Source organism: Paralichthys olivaceus, chromosome 19 (genome assembly GCF_024713975.1).
Source record: "Paralichthys olivaceus isolate ysfri-2021 chromosome 19, ASM2471397v2, whole genome shotgun sequence".
NCBI classification, from domain to species: Eukaryota; Metazoa; Chordata; class Actinopteri; order Pleuronectiformes; family Paralichthyidae; genus Paralichthys; species Paralichthys olivaceus.
The window spans coordinates 12,921,644-12,949,106 of NC_091111.1; the positions used below are offsets into that span (position 1 = coordinate 12,921,644).

At 43.0% G+C, this 27,463-nt stretch overlaps 3 protein-coding genes across 5 annotated transcripts in view; all 3 read right to left on the minus strand.

Moving 5' to 3' along the window:
- Positions 1 to 2,875, minus strand: part of adgb (androglobin) — a 34,278-nt gene extending 31,403 nt beyond the window's left edge. For both annotated transcript variants that reach the window (XM_020097612.2, XM_069514480.1), the window contains exons 1-5: positions 2,640 to 2,875; positions 2,213 to 2,372; positions 1,997 to 2,089; positions 664 to 735; positions 248 to 424 (exon numbers count right to left, since the gene is read on the minus strand). In XM_020097612.2, coding sequence (XP_019953171.2) covers positions 248 to 424; positions 664 to 735; positions 1,997 to 2,089; positions 2,213 to 2,372; positions 2,640 to 2,710 — 573 coding nt within the window. In that variant the 5' untranslated portion in view covers positions 2,711 to 2,875. The remainder of the gene's footprint in view (positions 1 to 247; positions 425 to 663; positions 736 to 1,996; positions 2,090 to 2,212; positions 2,373 to 2,639) is intronic.
- A 1,605-nt stretch (positions 2,876 to 4,480) lies between these two features.
- rab32a (RAB32a, member RAS oncogene family) lies at positions 4,481 to 18,242 on the minus strand. Its single transcript, XM_020097618.2, has 3 exons — positions 17,747 to 18,242; positions 9,007 to 9,284; positions 4,481 to 5,677 (listed from the first exon to the last, which is right to left on the minus strand). The coding sequence occupies exons 1-3, from the start codon at positions 17,958 to 17,960 to the stop codon at positions 5,528 to 5,530; spliced, it is 642 nt and encodes a 213-aa protein (XP_019953177.1). The 5' UTR covers positions 17,961 to 18,242; the 3' UTR covers positions 4,481 to 5,527.
- A 457-nt stretch (positions 18,243 to 18,699) lies between these two features.
- Positions 18,700 to 27,463, minus strand: part of grm1a (glutamate receptor, metabotropic 1a) — a 34,021-nt gene continuing 25,257 nt past the window's right edge. Inside the window, exons 5-9 of one of the 2 annotated variants that reach the window (XM_069514481.1) lie at positions 27,180 to 27,426; positions 26,441 to 26,609; positions 25,120 to 25,246; positions 22,520 to 23,453; positions 18,700 to 21,053 (exon numbers count right to left, since the gene is read on the minus strand). In XM_069514481.1, coding sequence (XP_069370582.1) covers positions 20,264 to 21,053; positions 22,520 to 23,453; positions 25,120 to 25,246; positions 26,441 to 26,609; positions 27,180 to 27,426 — 2,267 coding nt within the window. In that variant the 3' untranslated portion in view covers positions 18,700 to 20,263. The remainder of the gene's footprint in view (positions 21,054 to 22,519; positions 23,454 to 25,119; positions 25,247 to 26,440; positions 26,610 to 27,179; positions 27,427 to 27,463) is intronic. The other variant, XM_069514482.1, reaches the window with a different exon arrangement.

Sequence of the window (27,463 nt, forward strand, 5' to 3'; positions counted from 1 at the left end):
TGTGTGTGGTGAAAGCTGATGATGATACTAATGTTTGGGTTAAAAAAAACATTCCAGTAGATGGGCAGATGATTCCCAATCCCAAAATGTAATTAGCAAACCCTTATGTGGTTTATATTCTCCAGTTAAACTACACATTGCATTATGAATTGTTATAAAGAAAAAGAAAACACAAATACAAGTAAATGGAGAATATAGAAATATTCTGTTGGGCTCTATTATATGCATGTATCCGTGTCTGTCTTACCATCCAGTGGAGCTTGACCAAGTATTTCCCATAGTTGTTGTAAAGTGGCACATGACCTTTCACCACCTTACACAGTGAGTAGATGTGCTCCCAAGGTTTCCAACAGTCCTCTTCTGCAGATGTGTTGCGACACAACGTCCAAACAATACAGATTTCACTGATGATCCACCTCATCAGCTTGACCGAAATAGAGGGGAGAAGGGAAAGAAAAATAATCATGGGTCTAATAACTCCAAACCGATCTTTAAATCTATTGGCCGAAACATCAATTATCTCATCTATCATTCACTTGATCAATAAGGCACTCCATCACCCTGTCAGTCAAAAGTCACCCAGTCTGACATCTGAATTACACTACTGATGCTCGATGGATCAGTGAGATCTTTATTAGAGAAGTAGGAAAGTTGAAAACTAACCTCACTGCAAATCAGATGATCATTGGTGGAGAGGAGGTCAAATGTTGTTCGATTTTCAACAACGGTGGGAGGCTAAAAGAGAGCACATCCTTGTATTTTAGAAAATGTTGCAGCATCTGTATAAATCAGAATCAAAAACAAGTATTGCCTGTCACACGTCACATGTCACCTGTTTAAATAGAAGGACCAGGTTTGGAAATACAGAATGATTAAGTCAGTTTTAGAGGAAGTATCACAGAGGAGCTGTTGCCTGCTCTTGCACAGATGATGATTGCTTTTGTGATTAGCCCCGTGTTCATCTTGTATGAAATTAATAAAATGCTTTTCACATACTGAGTGAAAAAGCAGCGTGTGACCTGGCAAGGACTAATTCAAAAAGCAGGAAGCTTCCACTAATTGCTAAATACTGCAATGAGAGAGGGGTAACAGAAAAGTGGAGTGATGCAATTAAAACTTGACAGGAGGTGACTAAAGAGCAGATTTCTTTAACTACATTTCACACTATGTGGCAGGAAAATGCATTTAGTTGATATATCTAAAAGTTGCAACCGTAAAATCGGTTATTTTATGAATCTGTTCAATCTTCAAGTCGATACAAGATCATAGCGTCTATTTATCCTATTGGCAACATAACCCAAAAACTACACAACCAATATCCATTAACATTTTGTGAAGGGGTAGGACATGACCCATGACCCCTTTAACTTTGGTGCGGCTCCAGATCGGGAGGCAAATCTATTTTTCACACTCTTTAACAATGCAAGATTGTGTGGATTTCAATAATAATTTATGGATCTTGATTATTTAAAAATCAGGCATGTATAGGTGACTGATATATATATGAGTGAGTGCAATTTGGTGCAAATAAAATGTGAATCTAGTGAATTTAAATGTGGTTTCATCGGGGGACTGTTGGGCCATGGAGGATGTATGCATACTAAGTGTCATTATATTTCATAGAGTGCATTCAATTCAAGGTCCATGCATTATTCCCTCGGAAAATTAACTGTCTTGCAATGTTTAAGAAGAACAAATAAACCTGCAGGGGTAAAAACATGACCTCCTTAGCAGAGCTAATTATATAATCCATTAAAAGTAAAATAAATCTATTTTCTGTCAACTGGCATGAAATAATTTTAATCCTAAAATGTGTTTAACTGCATGAGACACAGTACAACTGCACCATGTTTATTGTTATTACCTTGACATGATTCAGAGCCCCTGCAACTGTAACTGTCAACTCGCTGTGGCTCAGCGTTGCCAATCAGCACATGCAGAGATTTAGCATGTTCCATTAAAAACCATATAACTTTGATAGCAGCGTGAAGGTTACCTTGTCCACAATAAACTCTGTGGGCCGTTTCCAGCAGTGAACTTTCAGGGATGGAGGCAGGGAAATCTTTCCCTCGGGATCTTCAAAAAATGGCTGCAGACAAAAGCAGATAAAATGTGAATTTAAACCAACAAAGAAAAGACATAGGGTCAAAACTAGGAAGTGAAAGTAGGGGTGAGGGGGGGATGGTGAATTTGATTTCTGCAGCAGATTTACAGCAGTGACACTCTTGCTGCTCTTTCCATCCTCAGCTCCTTTACTGGAGTCCCACTTCTCCTTGTTGACCTCCGCATCGCTCCACTCGGGCCACACGGGGAACCTGCACCTCCACACATCTCCCAGGCTCTCTGAGGAGGTGGCGACCAGGGACCCGGCTCTGAAACCACGACACACACAAATTCACTCTCTTTACTCTTCTGTCAACATTTAGCTGCGTGATTAGCCTGGAGGCTAGCAGAGAGAGAGAGAGTACTTCCAGAACATCTCTTGGTCTCTCTCTCATACTGAACTCATGTTGCTGTGTGGTGTCCTCTTCCTGCCGAGGTTAGCAAGTCTTAACTTTGAAGGCACACTAGGCTAACGCTAATGCTAACCACTGATTCTCTCAATTAGCTCCGATTGCTGACGTTAGCTTTGAACTCACGCCGTGTGCCGGTCGGTTAAAGACGCTTTGCTGAGGGAGGACTCCTTCTTCCTCGACTGAGTCTTGGACATGGCTCTTGATGTTGTGAGCTCCTGAACACACGAAGAAGTCACAGTCGCCTCCCTTCTCCCGGAGGTGCGTTTGGTTTACAGGTGACTCCGCTTGTCAAAGTTTACGCGTTGCCTAGCGACGGAGCCTCCGCGTCTAGGGGAGTTGTCCTGGGGCTGAGTCGTCACGTGTTGCCATGGTGAGGGATGGGCAGATTCTCCTTTGGATTGATATATATTTTACAGAAAGGTCAATTAATGTATAATAATAATACAAATATATAATCGGGCCACATTTAAACAAAGCACTTGGTCTTAATAGCACATAGAGTGGTAACCAAGGCCCAACAGGCCCCATATGACATCACAATTAAATTCACTAGATCCAGATTTGTATTTGGATGTCGCATTTAAAAATGTGCTGAAGATGTAAATCAAAACCGTGCCTCTGATTTCATTGCAGCCACAGTGTTGCGCTGCACTGTATTGACACCATGTGATGTGAACGTGGCTCATGGAATCACAGGATTGAAGCAGCAGTCACAGACAAACACAGAAATACACTATCATCATATACGCTATCAAGGTTTAAACTCTTGAAGATGCATAAGTGGTGAATCGCTTCAGTGACGTGATGTGCATTCCAGGTTCAGCCCTGACTGAGAGTTTGCTGTGAGGCTTGCACACACACACACACACACACACACACACACACACACACACACACACACACACACACTACAGCTGGCATGCCTCCACTGCGTGGTTTCTGCTCTGCTGACAATTAGGTGTGTGGAAGAGCACAAGCAGCGGTAGTGTTAAGAGCATAATGTCTGATGACTATCACACACATTCTTGAGAGGAGTCAAATGATCCCCCTCTCTGTCCCTCTCTCTCTAACACACACACACACACACACACACACACACACACACTGTAGGAGTTGTAATTTTCACACATACAGTTTTATCCATTGTTCTTTGTGCTGAGAGTTTCTTCCAGGAACATTTAACAATACAGCTATAGGGTTCTTTTTGTGTACATGCACACTGATCAACTTTACCAATGGACACTTTTCATTATACAATGTACAAGAATGTAGAATCTAGACTTCTGAAGTTGTGGAAGTTAAACTCATTTGGCTATTAGTCATTAATCTGTGCTTTATATTAGGTTAGAAAAGATTCAGGGCTGTTTATCAATTGATGTCTTCATTCTGAAGAGTCTTTAGGTGAGATACTGAATCCTTACATTACCCCTGACGACTTTGCCAACAGAGTGTGTATGATGTGTGTTCAGTATGAAACTGTTAAATGATATAGGCAATCAATATATCAAATACACTCTGTACCATGTACTCTAACATTTCTCATCCATACGTGTTGGTGCAGAAATTCTGCCATACCAATTTCACTGCCATTTTAAATCCAAGTTCCAAGAACCTGCAATTAGCAGCAGCAGGCATTAGTGTTCATAATGCCTATAAGAAATGTGTTACTATTAGAATAATCCCAGCTAAACTGACTTGATGTTTTGCGTGCCAGTAAAAACTATTATACTTTTATAATCTGAAACATCTGCTTGGGAAAATAAGATGTAAAATCCACACAGGGAAACAAAATGTTTATACTGTATTCGAGCCAAATACTGAGATTTAGGTATAATATATGGTTCAGGCATCATTTACTCATCCACATAGTTTGTTACTGCTTATATAAATACATAGGATAAACACATTTAATTAACTAGATAAACATGTGATTAGACAGGCTCATTACTACAACACAACACAAATCTGTTAAAATGTTTATTCTTCTTTGCTGTGTAGATTTTATGTATTTTTTCACATGTAAACTTTATTTCATCTCCATGTTAAAAAAAATCCTTCATATTTTATCCGAACACTTTTTAACAGATTACCTTCCATATGTACAAGAGAGCATCGTTCTCTGTTGGATTTTTTTCAATCTCACGACTCAGCACAAAAAACACATACTGTAAATCAGATCTACATTTTTTTTTTTACTGGTTGACAATCAAATAAAGATTTCTCAGTGTCGTTAGAGGTTTTTTTTTCTGAAATACTGTATCTGTCAGTGTTTGAGTGAAAAATGAAAAGTGAGACCAACCGTGATATTAAAAACGTGGGAAAACAAAAGTGTATAATAGCACATAATTTGAGAGAAAATACGCCATAAAGACAACAATTCACAACAACAATGACGAATGCTACAGTAACACTAAGCTGTGATGCTTTTCACACAAACATGAGTGTGCTGTAAGATGATTCTCGAGGGGCAGCAACATCCATGTTAACTGATGAAAGACTGAAAGTGTTTTAGTAGTGAGAGACGCTGGGAGGAAATGGACCAAAGGGGCTACAGGATGTTTTTGTGTTTCTCAGTGTTGTGCGTAGTTTTCCACCCCTTCACAGGTGTCGTACAATCCTTCACTGGCTGTAGGGCAATGGCAGGAGTTGAAGGGTTCAAGTGTGGAAGGTTGAGTAGAGTTCATAGTTGACGTTATAATACACAGTCAGGAGAATATGTGACGAGATAAACACAATAATCAAAAACCCCTGTGGTTTGGAGACGTGGTGGGGGAAGAGGGAAACAGCACGGTGAAGGCAACAGATAAAACTGGGCTTCTGTTTATGGCCTTTAGGGGGAGATGTGGACAGAAACTTGGATGTGCAGCGTTGCAGGGAGGAGAACTACCCGGAGCTTTGAGGACCCAAAAATTCATATTCCTGTGAGAGGCTGCAGTCGAGGGCCGAGAGCCGCGGGGAAGGGCAAGGGCACTGTACCCTGCCGAAGGGAGGTGGTGCGAGTGGATCGAGTGTTAGCAGCAGCCCGACTTGCTCTCAGCAGCCACAGTCTCCTGGTCCAGTTTGATCCGGTCACCGTTGCTCTCCTCGTACGGCAAACCTTTGTCGTTGGCCAAGATGTTCTCTACCAGGAAGCGCGCTGCCTCGTCCACGTTGATGTTGTCCTGCGAAAAGGTCACAACAGTGTGTCAGAGAGGTGATAAAATACTTAGTGACAGTGCAGACGTTAGTTCCCCCCCCATCCTTGTTCCTGTTTGCCTGTCAACGCTTGTAGGAAACGACAGTGGGTTTAATAGGAGGCATCACAGGGTTTTATAGACGCTGTAGTTCCTCTTTTCAGAACTGCCACTAAACCCCTTTATATGAGGCAGCCTGTTCAGACTTGTTCAGACTTGGTATTAACATTTGTCTAACGTATCCATGACGCACTGAGATTGGATCACCTCACATTGGTTCGGGCCACGTATGACCTTAACTTTCTTCTGCAGCATGTACGTCATTGTGTCACATGGGCTACCGGAGGAGCGAGTGGCGACTCTTTTCTCATGATATCAACACTGACCAACGCCAAATATTGATTTAATATTATTTTAATCTTAATTTCATTGTAGAGCTGTGCGTGATGCATTGATCCATTCAAACCCTCTTTGACCTTCCACACACACACACACTTGCATCACAGGTTTGCACAGCTATCACTACGAGGACTTTGTACTGACTTCCATTTATTGTGGGCAGCTTAACCACAACCTTTAGTGTCTGTGCCCCTGTATCACTCATCAGAAGGGTACGTTTTTAACCTAACCTCAGCCAAACCACGACCAATTCACGCCTACCCGTGAACTACACATGATTCACATCTTACCCCTAAACCTAACCAGGACCACAGAAATCATGTTATGTCTCATTAGGACTGGAATTTGGTCCCTGTGAGGTCGACAAGTCCTGACAAGGACTGTTTATTAGTGGAAAAGGTCCTAAACAGGTAACAATATGAGCGAACACAGATAGAGGACCGACACATGTGGAGATGAATTCTAAGGTGTGAGCTGACGAACCGTCCACTTGAGATCAGATCACCCACGTTGCATGTTATTGTCTGAAGAGAACCAGAGACGTTTTCCAGAGCCAAGACGAGGTAAAAAAAACTGCATCTGCTTTTGTCCTTCATACTGTTGCCAAAAGCTTTCATCCCTTGGGTTGAGCAAATAATGAATATGAATATTCTTCTGCGCTAACAAAGGCCTGGCCTTGGTTAAAGGCAAACAGATGAGGAAGGAACTAAAGAACCAAACCTAAAACCTTATTATTTAAGAAAGGAATTAAACTGCTCCTATAAATAACGACAGCATTTTTAAAAAGCTCTGTTCACTTAGGGCTGTGAACCCTGACCACATTCACCAGGAAGCAGCCGAGTACAACGACAGTCTGACCTGATGGCTACCGAGCACTCAGGGGTTAAGAACCTTGCTCAAAGGAACCAAAGTAGTGTGGATGAGGGAGGGGCAAGTGCTGTTTTTCCCACCCAGATTTAACCCTGTCAGTCTGCGTATTGAACCGCTGACTTTCTGGTCACAAGCTCTCTTCTCTAATCTTCAGGCCACTGCTGCCTCAAATCTTGATTAACTGCTGGTGCATGGGAATAACAACCCCATGATTATCATGAGCACCGTCTGTGTCACGTTTCAACCCCCTTGATTCATTCAAGACTTGTGAACCAATCAGAACAAGAGTTTCCTCTTAAATAAGATGTTTTAAAATAACCACCCCTCAATACCTGCATGTCATCTCCCTTAGATTGTTTAGAATTCACATTCATGATTTTTGTGTTTTGTCCCTTCAAACATTGTGCACTGCTCAGAAACAGAATTACAATCACGTGTTCTTGTGGGTTCACACAAAACTGTAATATGATGTTGCTGCACTCAAAGAAAGGAAACAAGCAGAAAGACTTTGCACACAACACTCACACACTTCACATGACACAGCACGTGACACAGCTGCAGAGCCTAAGGTTATGAGCAAATAAAGTTAACTCTGGCTGGCTAACCTTCAACAATCTTCAACTTGGAAGCAATAAACACGAGCATGTGCGTTTCCAAGTGTGTGTTTCCAAGCATCTGTAAACAATCCCTAGAACGACAGCACCATGAAGGGGAAACAAGTTCTGGAGTCTCATAGTTGGAGAGATGAGGATTTCAAACCCTCACCAGGTAAAACTGCTGCATTCAAAGGTTGTAATTTATGAGTGTGAGTTGACACAAGCAGATGCCAAACCTGCGTCCTCCCACAGTTACCTGCGGATCATTCTGACAGGAAGTAGAAGAGAGCTTTACAGCACACAAGTGTAGAAAGGAAGGAGGTACAGCTGTAAGTTTTCAAGGTATTTGTTAAGCTTTCTTATTACTTCCACCACTACAGCTGTTTTCAGACATGCTCCTGATGTATGACCAATAATATTAATGATCAATAATACTACTAATAATAATGACACACTTCAACATTGACAGGAAACGTTCTGGACACGACTATATTATATATTAATACATTACCGCTTCTTCCGATGCTTTAAGCTAATTTAGATTTAATTAAATGTACAAACTCAAACTGAACCACAAATGAAACGAGCGACAGATCGAACATCGAACCTCCGCACAGTGTAAACACACAAACGCGGCATCACCAATCCTGTGACACCATGACCTAAGTTGAGGAAAAACATTGCGGCACATTATCTCTCGGAGCCCCGCCCCTCCAACCCTCGCAGCTCTGGGCTACAACATCAATCAACGTCATGTGATACCATATCACACCAGCTGTCTGACAGATCTTTCTCACTGGTCGGGAAGATAAACGTCCGTTAATGTTATGCATGAACGGCCGAGACAGCAGGACGATAACAAAAAAAACACAAAAAAAAACATGCTTCACATAAATTTCATTTCACGAAATCCCAGCTGTCATTCAGTCATTTCACTTTGGTGCACTCCATTTCGTTATTTTATCATTTTTTGCATTAAAACCACAATTGAATCAGTTTCAAAGCATGAAAAAAAACATTACAACATGTTTCCGTTTCACAATCACCACAGTTTCACTACACCATTCAGATAGGGCCACGTGTGAACCTCTGAATATTTCCTGTTTTCCACGAGGAACAAAGAAGCCATTCAGTAAAATGACAAAAAATATCCTCACAATTGAAGTCTGGTGGCTCCTTACGACGCCACTATGTGGACTTCAAAGCTCTCACTATGTCCGATTTTCCACAAGCACAACTGTGGTAATGTTGTGCTGATGATCGCTGGTTTAAAATGTAGAATCAACACATAAACATAAAAAAGGTACTGGGGAAACATTATCTAAAGTATTTATTACTTTCTTATTTATTGGTTGTGTCTTTTGTCAGACTTTAGAGTAATGTATTAAAATCACATGGGTCTGTTTCATGTCTGTTATTTATATTTTTTTCTCCTGTGTATTGTTATCTCACCTTAGCAGATGTTTCAAACCAGCCCAGAAATCCAGTCTCTTTGCAGAAATTGTCCATTAGCGTCGTGTTGTTGGAGCTCTCCTTCTTCTGGTCACATTTATTGGCGAGCAGCACCGAGGGGATGGGGTTGCCGTTAGCCAGCTTCACCTTGCTGTCCAGGTCGTGCTTCCACTTGGACACGGCTTCAAAGGTGGAGCCCCGCGTCACGTCGAAAACCACGAACGCCCCCACGGCCTCTTTGTAGTACACCCGCGTCATGTTCCCAAATCGTTCCTGACCTGCGGACACAGGAAGAGAAGCACTCGTAAGGTAAGTGACAAAGCTTTGGGTTAGTGAATTATGTTTTGTTTAATTATGTGGTTGTGATGAATCCATCAAAGTAGATTATGGTTCAAAATCTGAGTCAAATCACCAAAACGGTCTCAAAGTCCAAACTAAATGTGTATATCTGCTTGGTTGCAGTAGATTGAATTTAGACGTTCAATACTTCATTCTCATTTTCTGTTCTTTATGTGGCCAAAAATAATCATGAGGACAGTGATGGCTCCTATTCAACCTACTTTCCTTTATTGGCCATGGGGCTATTCCGCTCAATGGCCGAAATAATCTGCCATGATAATAAGCCCATTCTCTGAAGTCGTTTCCTTCGACGATCTGAGGGGAATTACCAGAGAGAGATGGGGTCTCCATCAATCTTAGAAGGATTCTTCTTTAACACAATAAAACCACTTTTTGGTTTTATTCCTCAAATTGATCTCCTGATTTAGTCGGATCATATCAACTCCTCAAAGGTTTATCAGCCAGGGAAGAGACTTCAGTTGCCACACAACAGTGACGATTTGCAGTGTTTATTTTGGAACTGCTTGTTGTATTTCTTTGTATTTGAGGTGCTATTGTGTTTTCATTTGTAACTATGGAGAAGTTACATAATCATAACCAATTGAAATTTCCATGGACATGTTGATGCTTTCAGTATCACATTTAAAATCAAAGAGGAAATAAGAGTCTTGAAGTGAGACAATAATTCCAGGAACATCACTCAGACATGCCCTAAAGCCTGATCACGTCAAGTCACACAATGTGTGAGGATCATTGGAGAACAGTGGTTTAGCAGAGCAGTGATCAGCAGGACAACACCGTCTTATGGGTTGACCACACGTCGCATGTCCGCCGTGATTATTTAGTTACCTCGAATGCAACCAAAGATTATTAGGTTATTTTTTTACTGAAAAATATGGGCCCTGTGATGCTCACTCATTCCCTGCATGCCTCGACAGTTAGGTGTGTCAACGCTGCCTGAAGCCAGAGGAACCGAGTGCGGGATGAGAAGGCTGTCGCTGGGATGATAATCTGTGACTCAGGCACTCTTCTGTTGCGAATGTAAAATGAAAACAGACAGTTGTGGAGAATGTTCCAAAGACAAAAATCATCTTCGTGTCAGCAGCTTACAAAAATGACACATATACTATATATATTTTAGACAGAAAACCACAAAAACACATTTATATTAAACATTAGATGGAGGATTATGGTCTATTTTTTGATGACAGAAGTGTTTTTTCCTCAGGTAGAAATAGTTTCACAGACATCGTGTTGAATAAGCGCATGGTTCCTGTTTTTAGCTTCATGTGGTTAAATAGGTTAATTCAGTTACTGAGGTATGTTCATGTGAGTTAAGTTTGCTGACGTAAACGCACCTGCAACAGCATCCACAGACGTTTGGGCAGATTTACACTAGTTTTCAGCTAATGCCTTAATTTACTTTGGTTCCAGTCTCTGCTATTATATATCAGGTTTCTGATATCTAGAGGTTCAGTAGCTTTTGACAGATTTAGCACATATTTTTACTGCCCCGCTCCAATTGAAGCGTCTAAAGGGTGAGTGTAATCATTACACAGTTAAACTCCACCAGAGTCAACTTACAAAATACAACATGAACCAGGAAAGGGTTTGAGGAACTGTGAGTGCAGCCTCCCTACTTTCACTTTACTGTAGGTACTTACCCGACCACGCAGGAGTGGCGTGGTAGAGTGCCGGCGTGAGCAGGAGAGCGAATACACTGTGGGGCCCACAGGCCTGACAGTAATTGCTCATAATTGAGAGTCTAATTTTAGCAGAGATAACCCCAGGTAAATCCACCAGAGACACGACACAATGAGATAAAGGGCCGATAGACTGAAATAAGGCTCTTTCATTTCCAGCCCTTGTGGTGCTCATACATCCAGTGGAGTGGAGGAAAAAGTATAAATTAAATGACTGGCTCCACAATTTTAAGAGAAGATTCTTAGACTTATTCTATTTAAAGGTTACCTGCTTCTAACATAACTGTGTAACAAAGGGACAATACTGAGGAAAACGTGAATATGTTCAGAATCTCTGGCTCCTTCTGTCTGTATTAGGAACGCATATCTCAAAAACCTACAAATTTTTAAGTGCCCAAGGAAGTGCAGTGTTGAATTTGGCTGTTTGGACATGAGATGCGATCAATGCTAAAAAAAAAAAGGCCAGGGCTCTGTAGCTGCAGCGACTGGGACTCATCAACGGAAGTGGTTTTGTCAATCAAGACAACAGTTAGCTCAGGTCCCCGGCAATTAAGACTGATTCTCACGTTCACAGGCGAATAAACAAGTGAACAGCTGTTTGTGCAGCAGTGGTGGTGCAGCTTCAGGGTGCTGCAGCAGGTCTTTACTCGCAGAGGCTCAATCACTGCAGGTCAGTTTCAGAAAGAAAGCTAGAACCACAGGTGACGCTGGTTGTACTGTATGTGTGATCTGTATGTGTGATCATATCAATCGATGTCACCGAAGTGATTGCAGCGGCACAAGTGCACACGTGAGTGTTGTAGGGGGTAATGTGTTAATTGGGGTATCGATTACATGCTGAGGATTCACACAGAAGTCACTCACATTAAATGACAGCAAATCCAATGGTGCCAGAACTCTCAAGTGCTATAACTCCTGGAAAATCATTCTCCTGTCTTTACTAAACCGAGTCCTAGTGAATTATTTGCTTTGTTAATTAATGTCTTGGGAAAAAGGGGCAGATTATATAAGATTATTATTCTTTCTGCTGCTTTTCCATCAAGATTTGAGATTGTGTGTGTGTGTGTGATTCACAGTTTTCCAGAGTTTATTATTTAACCAACAGCAATTCAATTTACAATAATATAAAACTGTGAAAAGGAGCAAAATATCACATTTAAGAAGTTTGTTAGAAAAGCGTAATTTTCAGTTGATCGAGTTATCGCTTCATTAATTATTCATTTTCATTGGTTTGTATCATATTGTTAAAACACGAGCACTTCAGTAAACACAGTAATGTGAAATAAACCTGCAAGCAGCATCTTAAACACATGGACGAAGACTGTAAGAATAAGCTGATAAAAATTTAGGCAATTTGTGTATTTTGGCAAGGATGAGTAGACAAAATTTTCCAAGAAATGTTACACTAAATTCTAAATTGTGGACTTCCTGTTGTTGGATTTAGTTTGTGGACCCGACAGACTTTTTCAAAACATCTCGGCGATGTCATTGAAATTTAAAGGGGGGTGCTTGCGAGGCATCTTACCACACAGAGGCCAAGTAATGAACTTCCACCTTCTAGGCCTTCTGAAGTGTGTGCTCTGAAGTGTGTGCCAAACATGGTGAGTTTTCAAGCATGCCAAGCAACCTTAAAAAATAGCTTCCTGTTTCCTGGGGAATGATATGTCGCCATGGCAACATTATAATTCCTACAGTTCAGAGACAGTTGTCAATAAAGTTGATAGTGATCATTGTAATGGTTTTCTATTCTTCTGCTGTATCTTGGTTCTTAATCCTTGTTTCTCAAAAGATAATGTTCTTTTTAATGCTGTCACCGTCACCCAAGAAGACGTCTCTTTCTGAATACAGCAGAAAAAATTATTCTATAAGCATGTGTCAATGTGTGTCATACACTGCTAACCCAATCAGTGTAAAATGCAGGAATGGAATGAGCTCTATGAACAATGGAGTATTTACCCAGTGAATACCACAGAGGAGCATGAGACTGCAGGAGGGAACAAAGACATGTGCTCAACATGAGGCAACGGCCAAACTAACGGAGTGTGAGTCAGTCCGGAAAGAGAGACAGTGAGCTAGTGTAGAATTTCAAAGATATTTCAGTTGGGTCCACTGCGCTGATGAATACCGGTGCATGACCTCAAGTACAATTAGGCTCTGCGGTTACGAACATGAGAAACCTTCAGTTATGGAACCAGCAGATGAAAAAGAAATGGTTTAGCTGCAGCCACCGTATCATCTCTGTTTGCTGTGTGGGAGAAACAGACAGAAAGCAAAGTCTCATCATTATCCATAGCCCTAGCAACCCCAGTTTCCTCTACGGTCGTACATATTGCTATCCTGTGGGTGGGTTACCATAGAAACTGTCCAAGCCAGACAAGGCAGCAGCAGCAGCAGCCTCCCGTCTGTTGTCGGGGGGGGGAAGTGCCTGAGAAACTTCCCCACTCGCCCCCCGCCAACATTAGAATAACAAAGAGCAGCACAGGGTTCGGTCGTTAAGGTAGACTCCAGCACGAGAGAGACTGAGGACCACATGACTGGCACGTTCGGATTTCTCTGAGCAGCATGTGAGAAGTGACTTACAGCTTACTACGGCTCCGAACAGAGTCTGAATTGAGGGAAAATCCTCAACCTCTAAGTGGTATTACCCTGCCCCCCCCCCACACTTTCAAATGGAGGGTTTGTGGGGGCTGAGCAACGTAAAGCCTCGGCACAGGGTCGGAGAATTTAAGCTCAAAATGATAATATTTGTGGAATATTAAGAAGAATTATTACACACGGCTGTTGGACCCCACCAGGATACTCTGTGTTTACCATTTAATTACTAAAGCTAATGTTCTGACATTCTCTTGAAATTACCCTGAGGAGTTATATGTGAGCACACAGATGTCCAGGTCAGCTGCTCTGGACAGCCCCCCCCTCAAGTCAAATGTCCAGGGAATGTCCATGTGAGCCCATGTGAGAGTATATCAAGAAAATGTGGGCGTGTTTGAAGAATAATAAATATCTCAGGATGAAAAAGAAGTCCCCTACATGTAGAAGAAACCTATGGCGACACGGAAAGACCACAAGATTCGAGAGCTTTTAGTACTGACACTATGCTTTACCCGGAGAGTTGAGGATATAACACGGAAAGTCTCCTGTTGTGTTCTTCACATGTGAAAAGCAATCTCTGGAAAGTTGGGTCTGGACATTTTGGAGAGTTCGTGTATAAAAATAGATCTGGGAAATCCACTGTTACAAGAAGAACAGGAAACAGTCAATTTAACCACTAATCATACAGTGTATACAAATCAGTAGCAAATTAAATAAGTGAAGAAGTAAATCCAGATTCTTCAAAACAAAGCGGAGGATCAGTGGAGTTGATCAGAAGGCATCGTGGTGGCCCAACACCTCTCTCGGAGACCTAATGTTTTTTATTTTACTCTGTCACTAACCTGTACATTGTGTTTTCTGCTATCTGCTGGTTATGTTGCAGTTTCAGTTCTTCAGTCGTGGCATCGTGTGCGTTCATCACACTGATTTGTTTGGCAGTGTTTAGGTTTCTCTCAGCAGTGCCCATGACAGAGCTGAAACAATTAATTGATAAATTCATGATTTGATAATTTGTTGTTTTCAAGCAAAAAACATGGCCTGTTTTCTTGTTTGTCTTATTCTCAAATGATGGTGAAATTATCTTTGGGTTTGAGGCCATTTTATAAACCCTACAAATCATATATGTTAACCTCACTGCTCCAATTTAATAAGATCATTGATTGATGATAGAAATCATTATTTGGATCCTTTTTTATTTTACATTTATACAACTTTATCGATTTCTAGAAATTGAAAATGGTAAAAAAAAACCCATCCCTAAATACAATTCAAAAGTAACACCAATACAATTTGTTTGTATTGTTCCTTTAAACACCTTGAGCCCCCCCCTCAGATTGACCCTGGACCTCTTGGCAGGTCCCTACTACCAGGTTGAAAGCTCAGGATTCCCTGTGTTAACAGATCATTTTGGATCCCGTTGGGAAACAGTTTTGTTTGAGAGAAGCAGGAGAAGAGTTCAAGGTTTTTCTGTCTGGACTGAAGGTTACCACTGTGATGAGAGCCACTGCTTACATCCCATAATGTGCAACCTCCTGCTCCTGCAGGAATGTTTGGTCCTATAAGGTGCTGCCATTTTTACTCTGTGTCATGGTGGTAATCATCCTGTCCACTGGCTGAGACGAATCCACAGGAGAGTAGCAATTCTGGGAGAAAAGGGGGTGGGAGAGCCACAAGCTTCACACTGACTTCCATGGTGCCTCAATCTTGTACAGTCCCCTGATTACTATCATTCCTCCCAGGCTGTAATCATTAGTAAGGTTGGTAAAAAGACAACGAATCTCTAAAGTTGCTCTCCGTGTTGCAGAGAAGATAATTCCCCCTCCTTTCCTGGACGATTAAATGGCTTAATGGCTGCTCTTAATGACTTGGCAAATATACCTCCAGCTTTCACTCTTTCACACCCACACCTTTCATTGCTTATTCGAGGCTGCGTGTGTCCTCAGGCCAGGCCTTGGTGTAGGTGTGAAAAATGAGGTTTTTGTATCTGTGTCATCTAACCTCAAACTATCTTCGTGGTCTGAGCGAGCGCATGTAAACGGCTCTGTTCACCCAATATGTGCAAGCGTGTTCCCTTGTCTCTATGAATGATATCAGTCCATCTAAGTGCGGAAGTGCGGCAGTGTTTTATTTACCCTTGCAGGTCCTCTGAGCGAGGGCTGTCTGGCTGTGACAGGCAGACGGCCCTCCCCGGCGCTCAGTCACAAATGCCCCTGCTCACTGAGTGATGGCGGGGGAACGTAGCCCTCACTGCCAATCAGTCTGTGACAGACATGCAAGTTGTTCTGGCGACACCCCCCCCACACACACACACCCCAACTCACATCCAACTGTCCGCCCCCTTTCTGTCACTGCTGTAAGCGAGGGAATAAATATAAAAACAGCAGTCTTCTAACCATCTGTCCTGATCTGTCTCAGCATATGAGGTTTGTTTGATTGAGGGAGAAGATGGACCTGCACATCCGTGTTCTAAAGTAAGAATAGAACATGTCCAGAGGCAGAGACAATCATTTCTTCTGTCAATAGAATAAAAAAAAAAATTAGAACTCCATCTTAAAACATTACCATGTTTGGTTCGCCCACATTTTTTCCCTGTTCATTCTGGCAGTGAATGGATAGGTTGGCCTGAAAAGACCCTGTTCTTGTGTCTTCAAAAGCACTCAGAAGGATGTGGTCTCTGAATTAGGACACATATACCGCGCTTGCACAGTCCGTCCTACAAACGGCTGCCTTATGTTTGTTTGTGTGAGACATATCATATCGTCATTGTAAAGAACTGAATTAAGTCTAGTTTGGGAATAAACATATTAAATATATACATAGGCCTACATATATATAAAACCATGATCTTGTTACGTGAGAGCTAAAAAATGATCTATATTCAAATCTAAAATGGACCCAGTGCTGGAAACTCAGCTCCACACTGAAGAATCTGAATCCATAAAGTCTTCACATGAGAACCCTTTACCCACAATAGTTTCTCTGAACGACATCTTCTCAGAGAATAATTAACTCACCGGGTCAAACTCATGATTGACAAAACAACCATAGAGAGTTTTTTACAGTAACGTAAAGTCCAAAGTTTCCACCTAAAGAAAGACACAATCTTTAGAGCTAATAAAAAAATACATACATCCAAATATTTAACCTTGTGATTTCTTGTTTGTGTGAGCGAGCTATTTTACAAGACTTAATGTCAGATGTTTTTTTTGTCAAATAACTCAATAAAACATTAAAAGATGGAGGCTACCTGGAAATCACAGAAACTCCCCACCCACCAACATCACACCCACATCACACCCTCTTTTCTGCTGATTGAACTGCAGTGAGCCTGCCTCTACCGTTGCTCTCTCTGCTTCTCATCTTTGCTCACTTCCCCTCTCACACATGTCATTCTCAAACCCCCCCCACCCACCTCCTCCTTTAAACAGTGCAATATTTATTTTGATACCCGGAGATGACAAACAGACAGTGAGAGTTTGAACGAGGCCGCCCGCATGTGTGTGGAACTTCTATTTACACTGCTTAGGTTTCTCCGGGCCTGCTTACTAAAGCTGCTGGAATGCACAGGTTGGTGTGCGAGTGCATGCGTGCCAAGTTCTGCAGCTCGGAGGAGAAGTCACAGAAATGTTTTTTTTTTTGGGGGGGGGGGGGGATCCTTTCAGACATTCAAGTTTAACCAGGGAGTATCCACACACAGACAGGGACATAAGAAGGAAACCACAGTGTGAAGGACACATGAGGGCCTGTGTGAACACAGTCTGATCCCCTGAGAATATTATGGTGAGTCTCATTGAGAGGGGTGGGTGGGGGTGAGCTCTTACAACGTGACCTACATTCCTTTGGCAATTATGAGCTGCCATGATCATAACGTGGAAGAGACAACAAGCAGACATGATCAACCGGTCCCTTGTTGGAAACTCCACATCATTGATTTTACTGTGTGTGCCCGAGGATCCAACAGGTTGAAAAGAACAAATAACTTCCAACATAAGTGACTGAGTGTGATGGAGCTTTTGAGCTGCGGCCATCCCTGACATCCAGCACCTGGTTTTGTTTGGCAACGCGCACAAATCCCGCGAACCCACGCGTGTCCTCCGCCTCCTTACCTGCGATGTCCCACAGCTGTAGCCGCACCAGGGTCTTGCTGTCCCAGTTGATGACTTTCAGGGCGAAGTCGACCCCGATCGTGGCCCTGTAGTGCTGCGAGAAGAGCTGGTGCACGTAGCGCTTGATGATGCTGGTCTTCCCGACGCCCAGCTCCCCGATCACCAGCACTTTGAAGAGGTACTCCCTGCACTCAGACACCGAGCCCCCGGCCATGCTGACACTGACTCGTACTCACGAAACTCAAACACAACTTCTGCTTTCTGTGGCTCGCTCTCATAGGCTTCCTGCAGGCGGAGGAGCGGAGGACAGGGGCCGGTGCAGGAACTGAGGGGGTGGATGCAACAGAGTTTACATTTGTCTTCCCCCAACTTTTCTCCTCCTCCTCCTTCTCCTCCTCCTCCACCTCCTCCTCCTCCTGCTGCAGCCCGGCAACCACCTGATAAGTCACAGGACCCGGAAATGTCAGGGAGGCTTGAGTAAGTGTATGTCTGCTGCAGATCACAGTGAGCTTTACGTGTGATTTATGGTTGTAACACCATTTCAAAATCTACGTCTACAGACTTATGTCATCATGTGGCGTGTGGAGGCTCATGTATGCCGCTTTGTTACACAATATCCGGCAGGTCATTTGTCAAAATAATGGCTCAACGATTCAGAACAATCACTAACTCATAAATGGTGACTTAGTTTTTCAAAATAATGAGTTTGAGTCTGTGAATAAAGAAAGTATTTCAAAAATAATTACTGAATATCTCCTTAGTGAAAGTAACAATAATCCAATACGTGATCAAAAGTTAACTTAATTTTCACTTAATTTTCTTTTTTCAGTTGAAAACTTTATACAAACAGGCCCAAATCACTGATCTAACCCAATAATTATATAAGTGTGGTAAGTCTAATGATGATTTTTCTACTCCAGCAGTTTCCAGGCTATCGCAGGCAGGAATCAGTCTTCTTAATATAAATAGTTTTCCTTTTATTTTACAGCATTGTTCAGCTTGCCCAAAACATAAAAGGCCTATTTCATTCTAGAGTTGACAGTGTTAAGCAGGTGGCACCCTCGTATATTTCTTACATCGGTCAAAATCAGTTTACAACTTACACTATAATAGACTTAAAACATTTGGAAATACAATACAATTGCACTATGCACTGTATAGTCTTGTACTCTGAAATAATTTGCATTCTTATAGATAAAGAACTAAGAAACTTAACCTCAAGTAAACTACTTAGGCTCATAATGCAAGATTTAAGCAAAAAATCGAAACATGTATAATGTCATTACAAGAAGCAACTAATCATCGGTTACTTTAACAACTGAATATTTTCAAGAGGATACAGTCGACTCAAGTTAAGCTTAAAAGTTACCCAAAAACCAAACACACTGCTCCTGGACATGAATCTGAGGACAGTTTCAAAATGTATAAACTTTTTTTTCAGTTGACATTCTAAATATAGAAACATTTATCAGTATTACAAACATACCACCTGTGTGAAAAAACAAGAGATGGTTTAACAGTATTACAAACTTTGAGAACTTGTACAAGTACTGTGTTTTTCCATTACAATGACACAGCAAACTCACTTTTATCACATCCCATGCTCATAAAACTTGTTCTCAGGGTTATGATCGAGTGTAAACTGAATAAACAACATCGCCATCATCTACAATCACGCTAACCTGTATCAGCTACATCGTAAAAAAAAAATCCAAAAAGCAGGAATGTAGGTTGAAAACATTATTTTTTTTCTCGATTGGCACATTGTATCCATGTCACGTATCGTACAGCGCACGTCGGCGGCAGAATCTCAGTTCAGTTTTGTTACGTTGAGCACACCTCGCAACACATTAAAGTAATATTCAACCAGCTTACTGCACTTTTTATGTTAAACTATCTCTTTGTGATATTTAAACTGCAGCGAGGTCTGATGAGAGAAAACTCGTGAAAGAAAAACAAAGTCGGAGCGGAAATAGTTTTCCGATGCAGCTGCGACCCCAACGCACATGAACGTGAAATGCACTTGAGCTACTGCAGTCCTTAGAAAGCCAGTTTGCTCTCTGGTTGTGTACTGTAAACACAAGTAGGCCTTGCTTTACATTTGCCGTTATAGACCAATTGATTGTGATGTCACCATGGAAACCACAGCTACATCCTTTTTTTACTATAATTTCCAGTGTTGCGTAAATCATACAGAGGTTTGGCATGAGAGCTGATTCGTTTTGGCACTGTTCTCAGTTTAACGTTTCACAGAAAGGCTTTGTGCACGGACAGCCCTTCACAAATGTAAGCACTCATGGATGATTCCTAGTGTTTTTGACTTGTAGTTTGGCTTAACCCCTAACTCATAAAAAGCAGAGTAATTAATACTAGCAAGCAAATGACAGAGCAAAAAATACACGTTTTTCAAAGGTAAATCATGTTGCGTGTATCTGTTTGTGTGTGTGTGTGTGGAAATATGTGTCTGCGTGATGTATAATTGTGCTGACAGCCACTGAGTGAGTGCCTGTTTTGCTCTCACAGTGTTGAGGAGCTGTGTGCGAAGTCTGGGAGCATGTTTGAGGTGTAGATGGAGCTCGGGGGGCTACCAAGCATTGACTCGGTGACAGGGGAGCCGCTGAAGGACTCCCCCGAACACACCGAGTCTCTGAAGGGGGAGGGAGGAGATAGTGCAAGGGAATCCTCCAGAGTTGGCTTGTTGTGAGTTACATCCTCCCCGTCCTCCTCCTCCCCCTTGGCATTATAAATGTAGCTGTGTAAGAGTTCCAGGTCCTCGTCCTCGGGCCCCTGCTCGTCAAACGCCCCCACATGTGGGGCCAGAGGAAGGTGAGAGGGTGACAAGCTCAAAGGCTCGTTGGCGGGGGAGTGATCATTCAGCGCGGGGACATTGGAGCTGTGTGTGTCCACCACAGCCCCCTGCAAGCGCTCCGTGGTGCAGCTCGTCAAGTGAGAGGGCAAATAAGAAGCCTGCCTATCTAAATCAGACTCCAGCCTTTGTGTCTGTCCAGAGCAAGTTGGGTTCCAGAGGGGGCGCTGCACGTCGCCCTCGTCGTCCTCCTCTGCCAGGTTGTACAGAGGCTTAGCACCAGGCGGTTCTTGGGGGAGATGCGGGTCTGTCCCAAGGTCGCAGGTGGAGGGCTCGCAACTGTGGGGGTCGGGGGTGTTAGTTAGGGGCCTGATGACCGCCATCTGATTCAAGCCGGCTTCCTGTTTCCTCACATGCACAGACAGTCTGTGCCACACATTCCCCCCCCTCGGAGGGTGTCTTGCACCTGATTCAGACCATGACACAGACTTGCCATTAGAACTATGAACGAGATAGAGACCGAAGTTACTATCACAGGAAAGCGGGAGGTGGAGACATAAAAAACTGCACAGCAGCAAAATGACACATAAAGCAGCAGCATTTCAACATTTCAGATGCATGTTAAAATACTTAACAACAACATGTCTTGACATTAACAGCTTTGCTTAGGGAGTCTAAAGAGCAGTGCATTTATCAACTGTGGCACTTCACAAACATAGTGATTCATAATGTGTTGCAGACGGCATTATGATCCTCCAGTTGCTTCAGACATTTAGCTTAGGACAGAATTAGGAGCCGCACAGCTCACTTCCTCCTGTCTTACAGTTAGCTTTTATAGTTAAAATGGGAGACATGCTTTTATTGCAGTATTTGTGTTGGTGTCTGAAGACGACAGAGTTCAGCACTGGCTCTAATTTGATTAGTCAGGGAGGTGGGAAGGGGAGGGGAGGGGCTTTCATGCTGAGAAAAGTTAAATGTGAGGTTAAGTCAGGATAAATAAAAAGCAGCAGGGCGGCAGATCTCGTTCGTGGAGGGCTGCAGTGTCAAAAACGTCATGGCCAGCCATGGAGTGACACAGAGGTCAGTGACACCTTTAATTCCTCATGTTAGAAAAGAGTTCACTCAGCAAAATCAAGAATAATTCAATGCACTGGAAAAGTAGGAAATTCATCTTTAAGACTATTGGCTGAGCTGAGTGATATTCTTCATCATCACTTTATGATTATCAGGCTGGTGAGGGTTTAAACGTCTCCCTCGGTTGCACATAAAAATAGCATGTATCCTCAGATGACAGTGCAGCTCTCCAGGAAAGGAGCTGAATGACCTCCCATGCCACATTTGCCAGACAGTGTTCAGGCTCAACGCTTCACGGGTTAGAAGATTAGAAAGGCTGCATAGCCAGGGTGAGAGACAACATGTGAACAAATCGGGGTCACTCTCATACTCCTGCCCCGCTCCTTACTTTTAGACACCTGTCCTCGTGTCACTGCTGTGGAGCTCAAAGAAGTTATATGCAAGTCTGAAATCTAATTTTAATGTGGGTAAATCTGTGGAGATTTGTGATTGAATAATCGCTGACATGGCATAGCCCATTAGCTTCAAATCAATGGCATCAGTTGAGTTTTCCATTAAGTTTAGCTTGATTTCATTTTAATATTTCACTCTCAGGGGGAGGGGGATGTGCCATATAAACTAGTGTCTACTTCCTGTATCTAAATCAATGAATTGGCTCGGTTTTACTTAACCTGGGGTGCCGGAGAGTTTGACCTCATACAACATTCATAAACAGTCAAATATTATGGAAAATAACTCAAGCACCGACATGATACTTGTAAATAAGTGATGTTGTCTTTGGGCAGCTCACTGCACCATTTAAGTGGTTATGCATCTCATCATTTTGTGTCTAGCCAGTCACCCCAGGAACCAACATATAATTGATAAGATAAACAACATAGAAGATAACTCACTTAGCATTTCCAGAGACGGGCTTCTTCCGCCGGAACATGTTGAGGAAGCTGTTAGTTCCGCATTGAGCCGACTTGCCGTCCCCGACGTGCATTCGCACCACGTCGGATGTGGTGAAGGCGCTTCGGACGTTCCTCTCTGGTTTGGCAATTATAATGTACATCTTGGGGGTGAACATGCACCCCAGCGCCACTGTTACACTCAGGCTGACAGAGAAGGACGTGGTGATGATCTTGTAGTTGGAGCCAAAGTAGATGGGCACGAAGGCCAACCAGATGATGCAGGTAGTGTACATTGTAAAGGCAATGTATTTAGCCTCGTTAAAATTTGCTGGCACGTTCCGTGTCTTGAAGGCATAGTAGGTGCAGCTCATGATAAGCAGACCGTTGTAGCCCAGTGGCGCCACCATGCCTACGTTGCTGGTATTACAGATGAGGTAGACCTCACGTATGCTTGGGTACGACTTGATGGGCTCTGGAGGCTCCAGAATGATGAGTGTGATCTCCAGAGTGAGCTGCACACTGATGAGCATGAAGGCGATGATCACCTGGGCCCAGGCGCTCATGAAACGAGGCTTTCTGGTGCAGATCTTTTTCTTGCTGCCGGCCAGAATGCGGGCAATGCGGTTAGTTTTGGTCACCAGGGCGGAGTAGCACATGGCGGATGAGAGGCCCACCAGGAGCCGCTGCAGGTAGCAGGAGGCCACCGTGGGGCGGGCGATTAATGTGAATGGGCAGATGTAGCCCAGGAAGATGCCTGCCAAGATGATATAGCAGAGTTCCCTACTAGAGGACTTAACCACAGGTGTGTCACGGTACTGGATGAACACAAAGGTGACAAAGGAGGTGATTAGGATGCCAACACAGGAGAAAACCACAGCGACAATGGATTCCACATCGGCCCAGTCGAGATACCTCAGAGGCAGGGGCTGACAGCCTGGAGAGAGCAGAAGAAATGTCAGGTCAATTTTCTGTTGGTGCTGCAGCACATCTTTTGTAAATGAAAGGTACATTAGAACAGAGAGGAGAACCGATGAGCAGACAGTAGGTGGGAAAGAGGAGAGCAGCACAGCCTCAAAGACACAAGTGGAGTCATGTCTGTCAGAGATCAGGCCTCCAAGATGCCAACTAATTTGCATGTGAGATCATCACATCCCAGGGCTCCCATTCTGTCGGATTTCTTCCCCATTTCAATGTTACGCCAAATGTGTATGTGCAGACATGTAGTGTCAACTCTGTCATGATGCACTAGTTGCCCACTTGTTATACAAACATGCAGAGGAAGAAGTTTATGGGGCTTAATGGGAGAAAACTGACATCCCTAGACTTCCCCAGCTTAGCACTCCATAAATTACATGCTGCTGCTAATAGCATTACAGTCACTGCCATCACTGGAGAGGCTATGCTCACAGAAACCCACTTCTGGCCTGCGTACTAACTCCCAATATGTCAAATCATGAGAAATCTGAAATTCTAAAATGCTCTTCGACTTAAGCTCGGGAGCTTTCAGCAGAAGATGTGAAACATACTTATATGAATATTGAGGCGTAAACCAATCATCAAACTGAACTAGGGCTGCCCCTAGAAAGTTGAAGGTTTAAATCTTCAGTGGGAGACCCCTCAGTCGACGAGATTCTTAAAATAAAGTATTCTTTTCCAAAATATATATATAGTATTTTCTCAGTCAAATGATTCCAGTCCTTCACACCATGCTCTTAGGTGAATCCTGCTTTCTGCTTAGAAGTGAATTTTGGGGGTCTGTTTTTTTTATTTTATATATCGACTGATGGCATGAAAACGTTATCACACATTTCCAAACCATCATCAACGACATCAGCAAACGTGAGGAATAGCTTAGCCTGTTGTACTATTGTACGATTTTACGTGAGCATGCCCCATCCCTCCATCAGGTTTGGTGTATATCGGTTTAGTACTTTCTCCGCCAAGGTCAATGTTATACACCAGACATCAGGAGCAAACATAACCTCCTCTGTGAAGAATTCCAGCCCTAAATGAGCTTGTAAGTAAACACATGGACAGTGCAGCCTCACTCTGTGAATAGGATACCAACTCTCTCTATTAGTACTCTCCAGATTGGGACGGGCAATAAGAACGAAGCGAGAATTACTTCCTCGAAAAAAACTGCCAAAATGTTTCCCCAGGCCTCAGGTTGTAGTAATAGGATTTTACACCTGGGAACCAAGAGCTCCTCTAAACTCAATAAATCACTGTCAAAACAACCACTGGGTCACAACAAGGCAAAGAGCAGTGAAGAGCGATGTGAGCAGTGTCACTTTTGGGAGAGTCGTGCAGAGGTTGGGAGAGCTAAAGAGAGCAGGGTCACAGGACCGGGATGATGAAAAGCATCAGCAAAAGGAGGTGTCAGGGTGTGAAGTACAAAGAGGCTGATGGGAGGGGGAGTGTATGCTGTTTAAGTGAGACAGCTGTTGACAGATATAAATGTCCTGGCAAGAGGGTGTGCACAGGGTAGCAGCAAATACACGAAATTGGTGAGATAATAAGTCCACGTTGAATAATGGTGAGGAAAAGAAGCGCATGGATGATCATTGCACATGAAAGTTGATTTGTTCTCTATCTCCTACCTGCCAGTTCGTCATCGGGCCACCATCCCAGCTCACATGCCTTGCAGGTAAACTCATCCTGGACGATCTCATTGTCCTTGCACGTGGTGCAGATCCAGCAGCAGCTCACCTCGCCCTTCCTAATCACCTGCACGCAGAGAGGCGAGACATCAACAACGAGGGGTCACAGACATCTTAGTATCCAGTCGAAACACAGATAAAAAAAAAAAAAGACAAACAGCACATCACACCCTGAAGCAGCATAAATAATTAATGAGCATCAAGGGGATATCAGAGATGTTGGTGCAGGTTTTTTTCTTCTTGAGAACCAGACATTTATAAAACAAGGCCAGTTGCATTTACATTCTGCGCCCAGAGAAGCTGTTACCAGCACTGTGATATGTAAAGCAGGGTTATAAGTAGGGCAGGAAACAAAGCAGATAGAGGGGGAAGCGTGAGCACCCAGAAGAGAGGATGCACCCTCCCTCAGGGCGACTTAGTATATAGATTGAAAACAATTGGCCCCATATGAAGCAAATCACGACATTTCTACAAACTGGGCTTAATACCAGATTTTAATATTTACTGTTCTGAACTGGTTGTCTCCTCAGCCAGGTTTGAACGGCACAGTTCATTTGTACACCTTATGCAAACTGTGTGTGATGTACCATAGATTGATCCAACTTGAAATCTCTGTAAGTAATTGTGAACACGACAAGGATTAAAAAAAATGTCCTCATGTTTTATGAGACTGTTTGTTTCTTCTTCATTCAGCATTTCTGAATAACCTCTAACTGATGATCATCATCACCTGCTTCGATGCAGGGTTGAAAAATGTATGAGTCACATCCTGAAACTTTCCTCTTCTAGATGCATTGGATGAACATGAGTCCAAAATGTTATGACTCTTTGCAACAATGTGCTAGTGGTGAAATCGCTGCTTACATTCAGCGCCACTAGCACATGAATCCATGGATGGCTACATGAATGTTGATGGGTCAGATGATTCAAACAGAAATACAAACAACTATTGGTTGGACTGCCACGAAATCGAGACATTCATTGTCCCCAGAGAGCGAATCCTAATTACTTGGATGCCCTCTGACTTTTCCTCTAATTCCAGCTCCAGAATCTCCGGAAACCAATCACAAGTCAGTCTCAGCTGGCAATGTGTTGAATAAACAACTTTAAATAGTTTTGAACAATTTCTCCAGAGTCACCAATGATTCTCACTGTTAATGACTATTGATTTTGCAGACTTCAGGGTTTCCAGACTAAATGAGCTCTGGCACAGTTGATTTAACGCTGGAGAATTTGCCTCGAGGAGGATATGAATTCCTACTTTGATCTGTCCTTTGGAGCAGGGCTCGCTGCAGACGGAGCGGACCATGTCGCTGCTGTTTATCCACAGCTTGCTGTCATCGATGCTCAAGATGCCCTCGTGCCAGGAGCCCACATTTAGGTAGTCAAAGTGTTCATCACCCACATTCTGCAGATTCATGATGTCGTACCTGAGTGGACAGAGGGAGAGAGACAGAGGACCGTAAAGAGCGTAGATTAGTTTATTATTAAGTGAGAAAAGAAAGAGTAAGACAATGTATGAGACAAGGGAGTTATAGAAGAGGGGGTGAGAGTGACAGGTAATTTAATGATAACAATTCCACAGCTTAGCAAACCTTTTTTCCCTTATCCAAAGTCACTTAAACAGCTTACAACCCTGTTATTGTGACATCAAGAGCTGTGGCTTCAATTTCGTACTGAACCAGGATGTGCTCCACCTGACCTCTAGTTGACGGAGGAATGACATGGCTGTGTTTTCAGACTGTCAAATGCTGTCTGTCAGACTGAAGAGAGATGAAAGTGGCTGCCACTGCAGACAATCCACTGAATCTGTTCCAGTCCAAAATAATTACATCCTTTTGGGCTCGAGGTTGGAGCACACGTGTGTGTACGTGCACGTGTGCTAATGAGTGGGAGAGTGTGAGAGAAATTCACAAAAAAAGGCAAAGCTGGAGATATGACTCCATTTTTCAGTTTATCTATATTTTACTACGTTCTTAACACCTCCCTCATCATCTTACCTTCCTGGGGTGTCTCCATTTTCATCAAAATAAATATCCTCCCCTGAGACTCCTTTGAAGGACGTCTTTAAGAGGTAGTCCAGCAACTTGCTGCCGTCGATGGGGTCCATGGCCTCACAGAGCCCCGTCTGTCCCGGGCACAGCTCCTTGTGCATGTCGTGGAGTCCATGAGCCATGGCGTAGATGGCGTTGATGACGAAGCCCATCTTACTATCCTGAACATAGTTGTCATGCAGGCTTTCATTTCCTGTTAAGGAGGAAAAGAAGAAGTGGTTTGTCACTAT

Coding starts and splice junctions, on each gene's coding strand:
- rab32a (XM_020097618.2), bottom strand. CDS start 17,960: ATGGCCGGGGGCTCGGTGTCTGAGTGCAGGGAGTACCTCTTCAAAGTG. Junction 9,285..17,746: donor ACAGCTGTGGGACATCGCAG/GTAAGGAGGCGG, acceptor CTGTGTCCGCAG/GTCAGGAACGATTTGGGAAC. Junction 5,678..9,006: donor GGTTTGAAACATCTGCTAAG/GTGAGATAACAA, acceptor ACCTTTTCGCAG/GACAACATCAACGTGGACGA.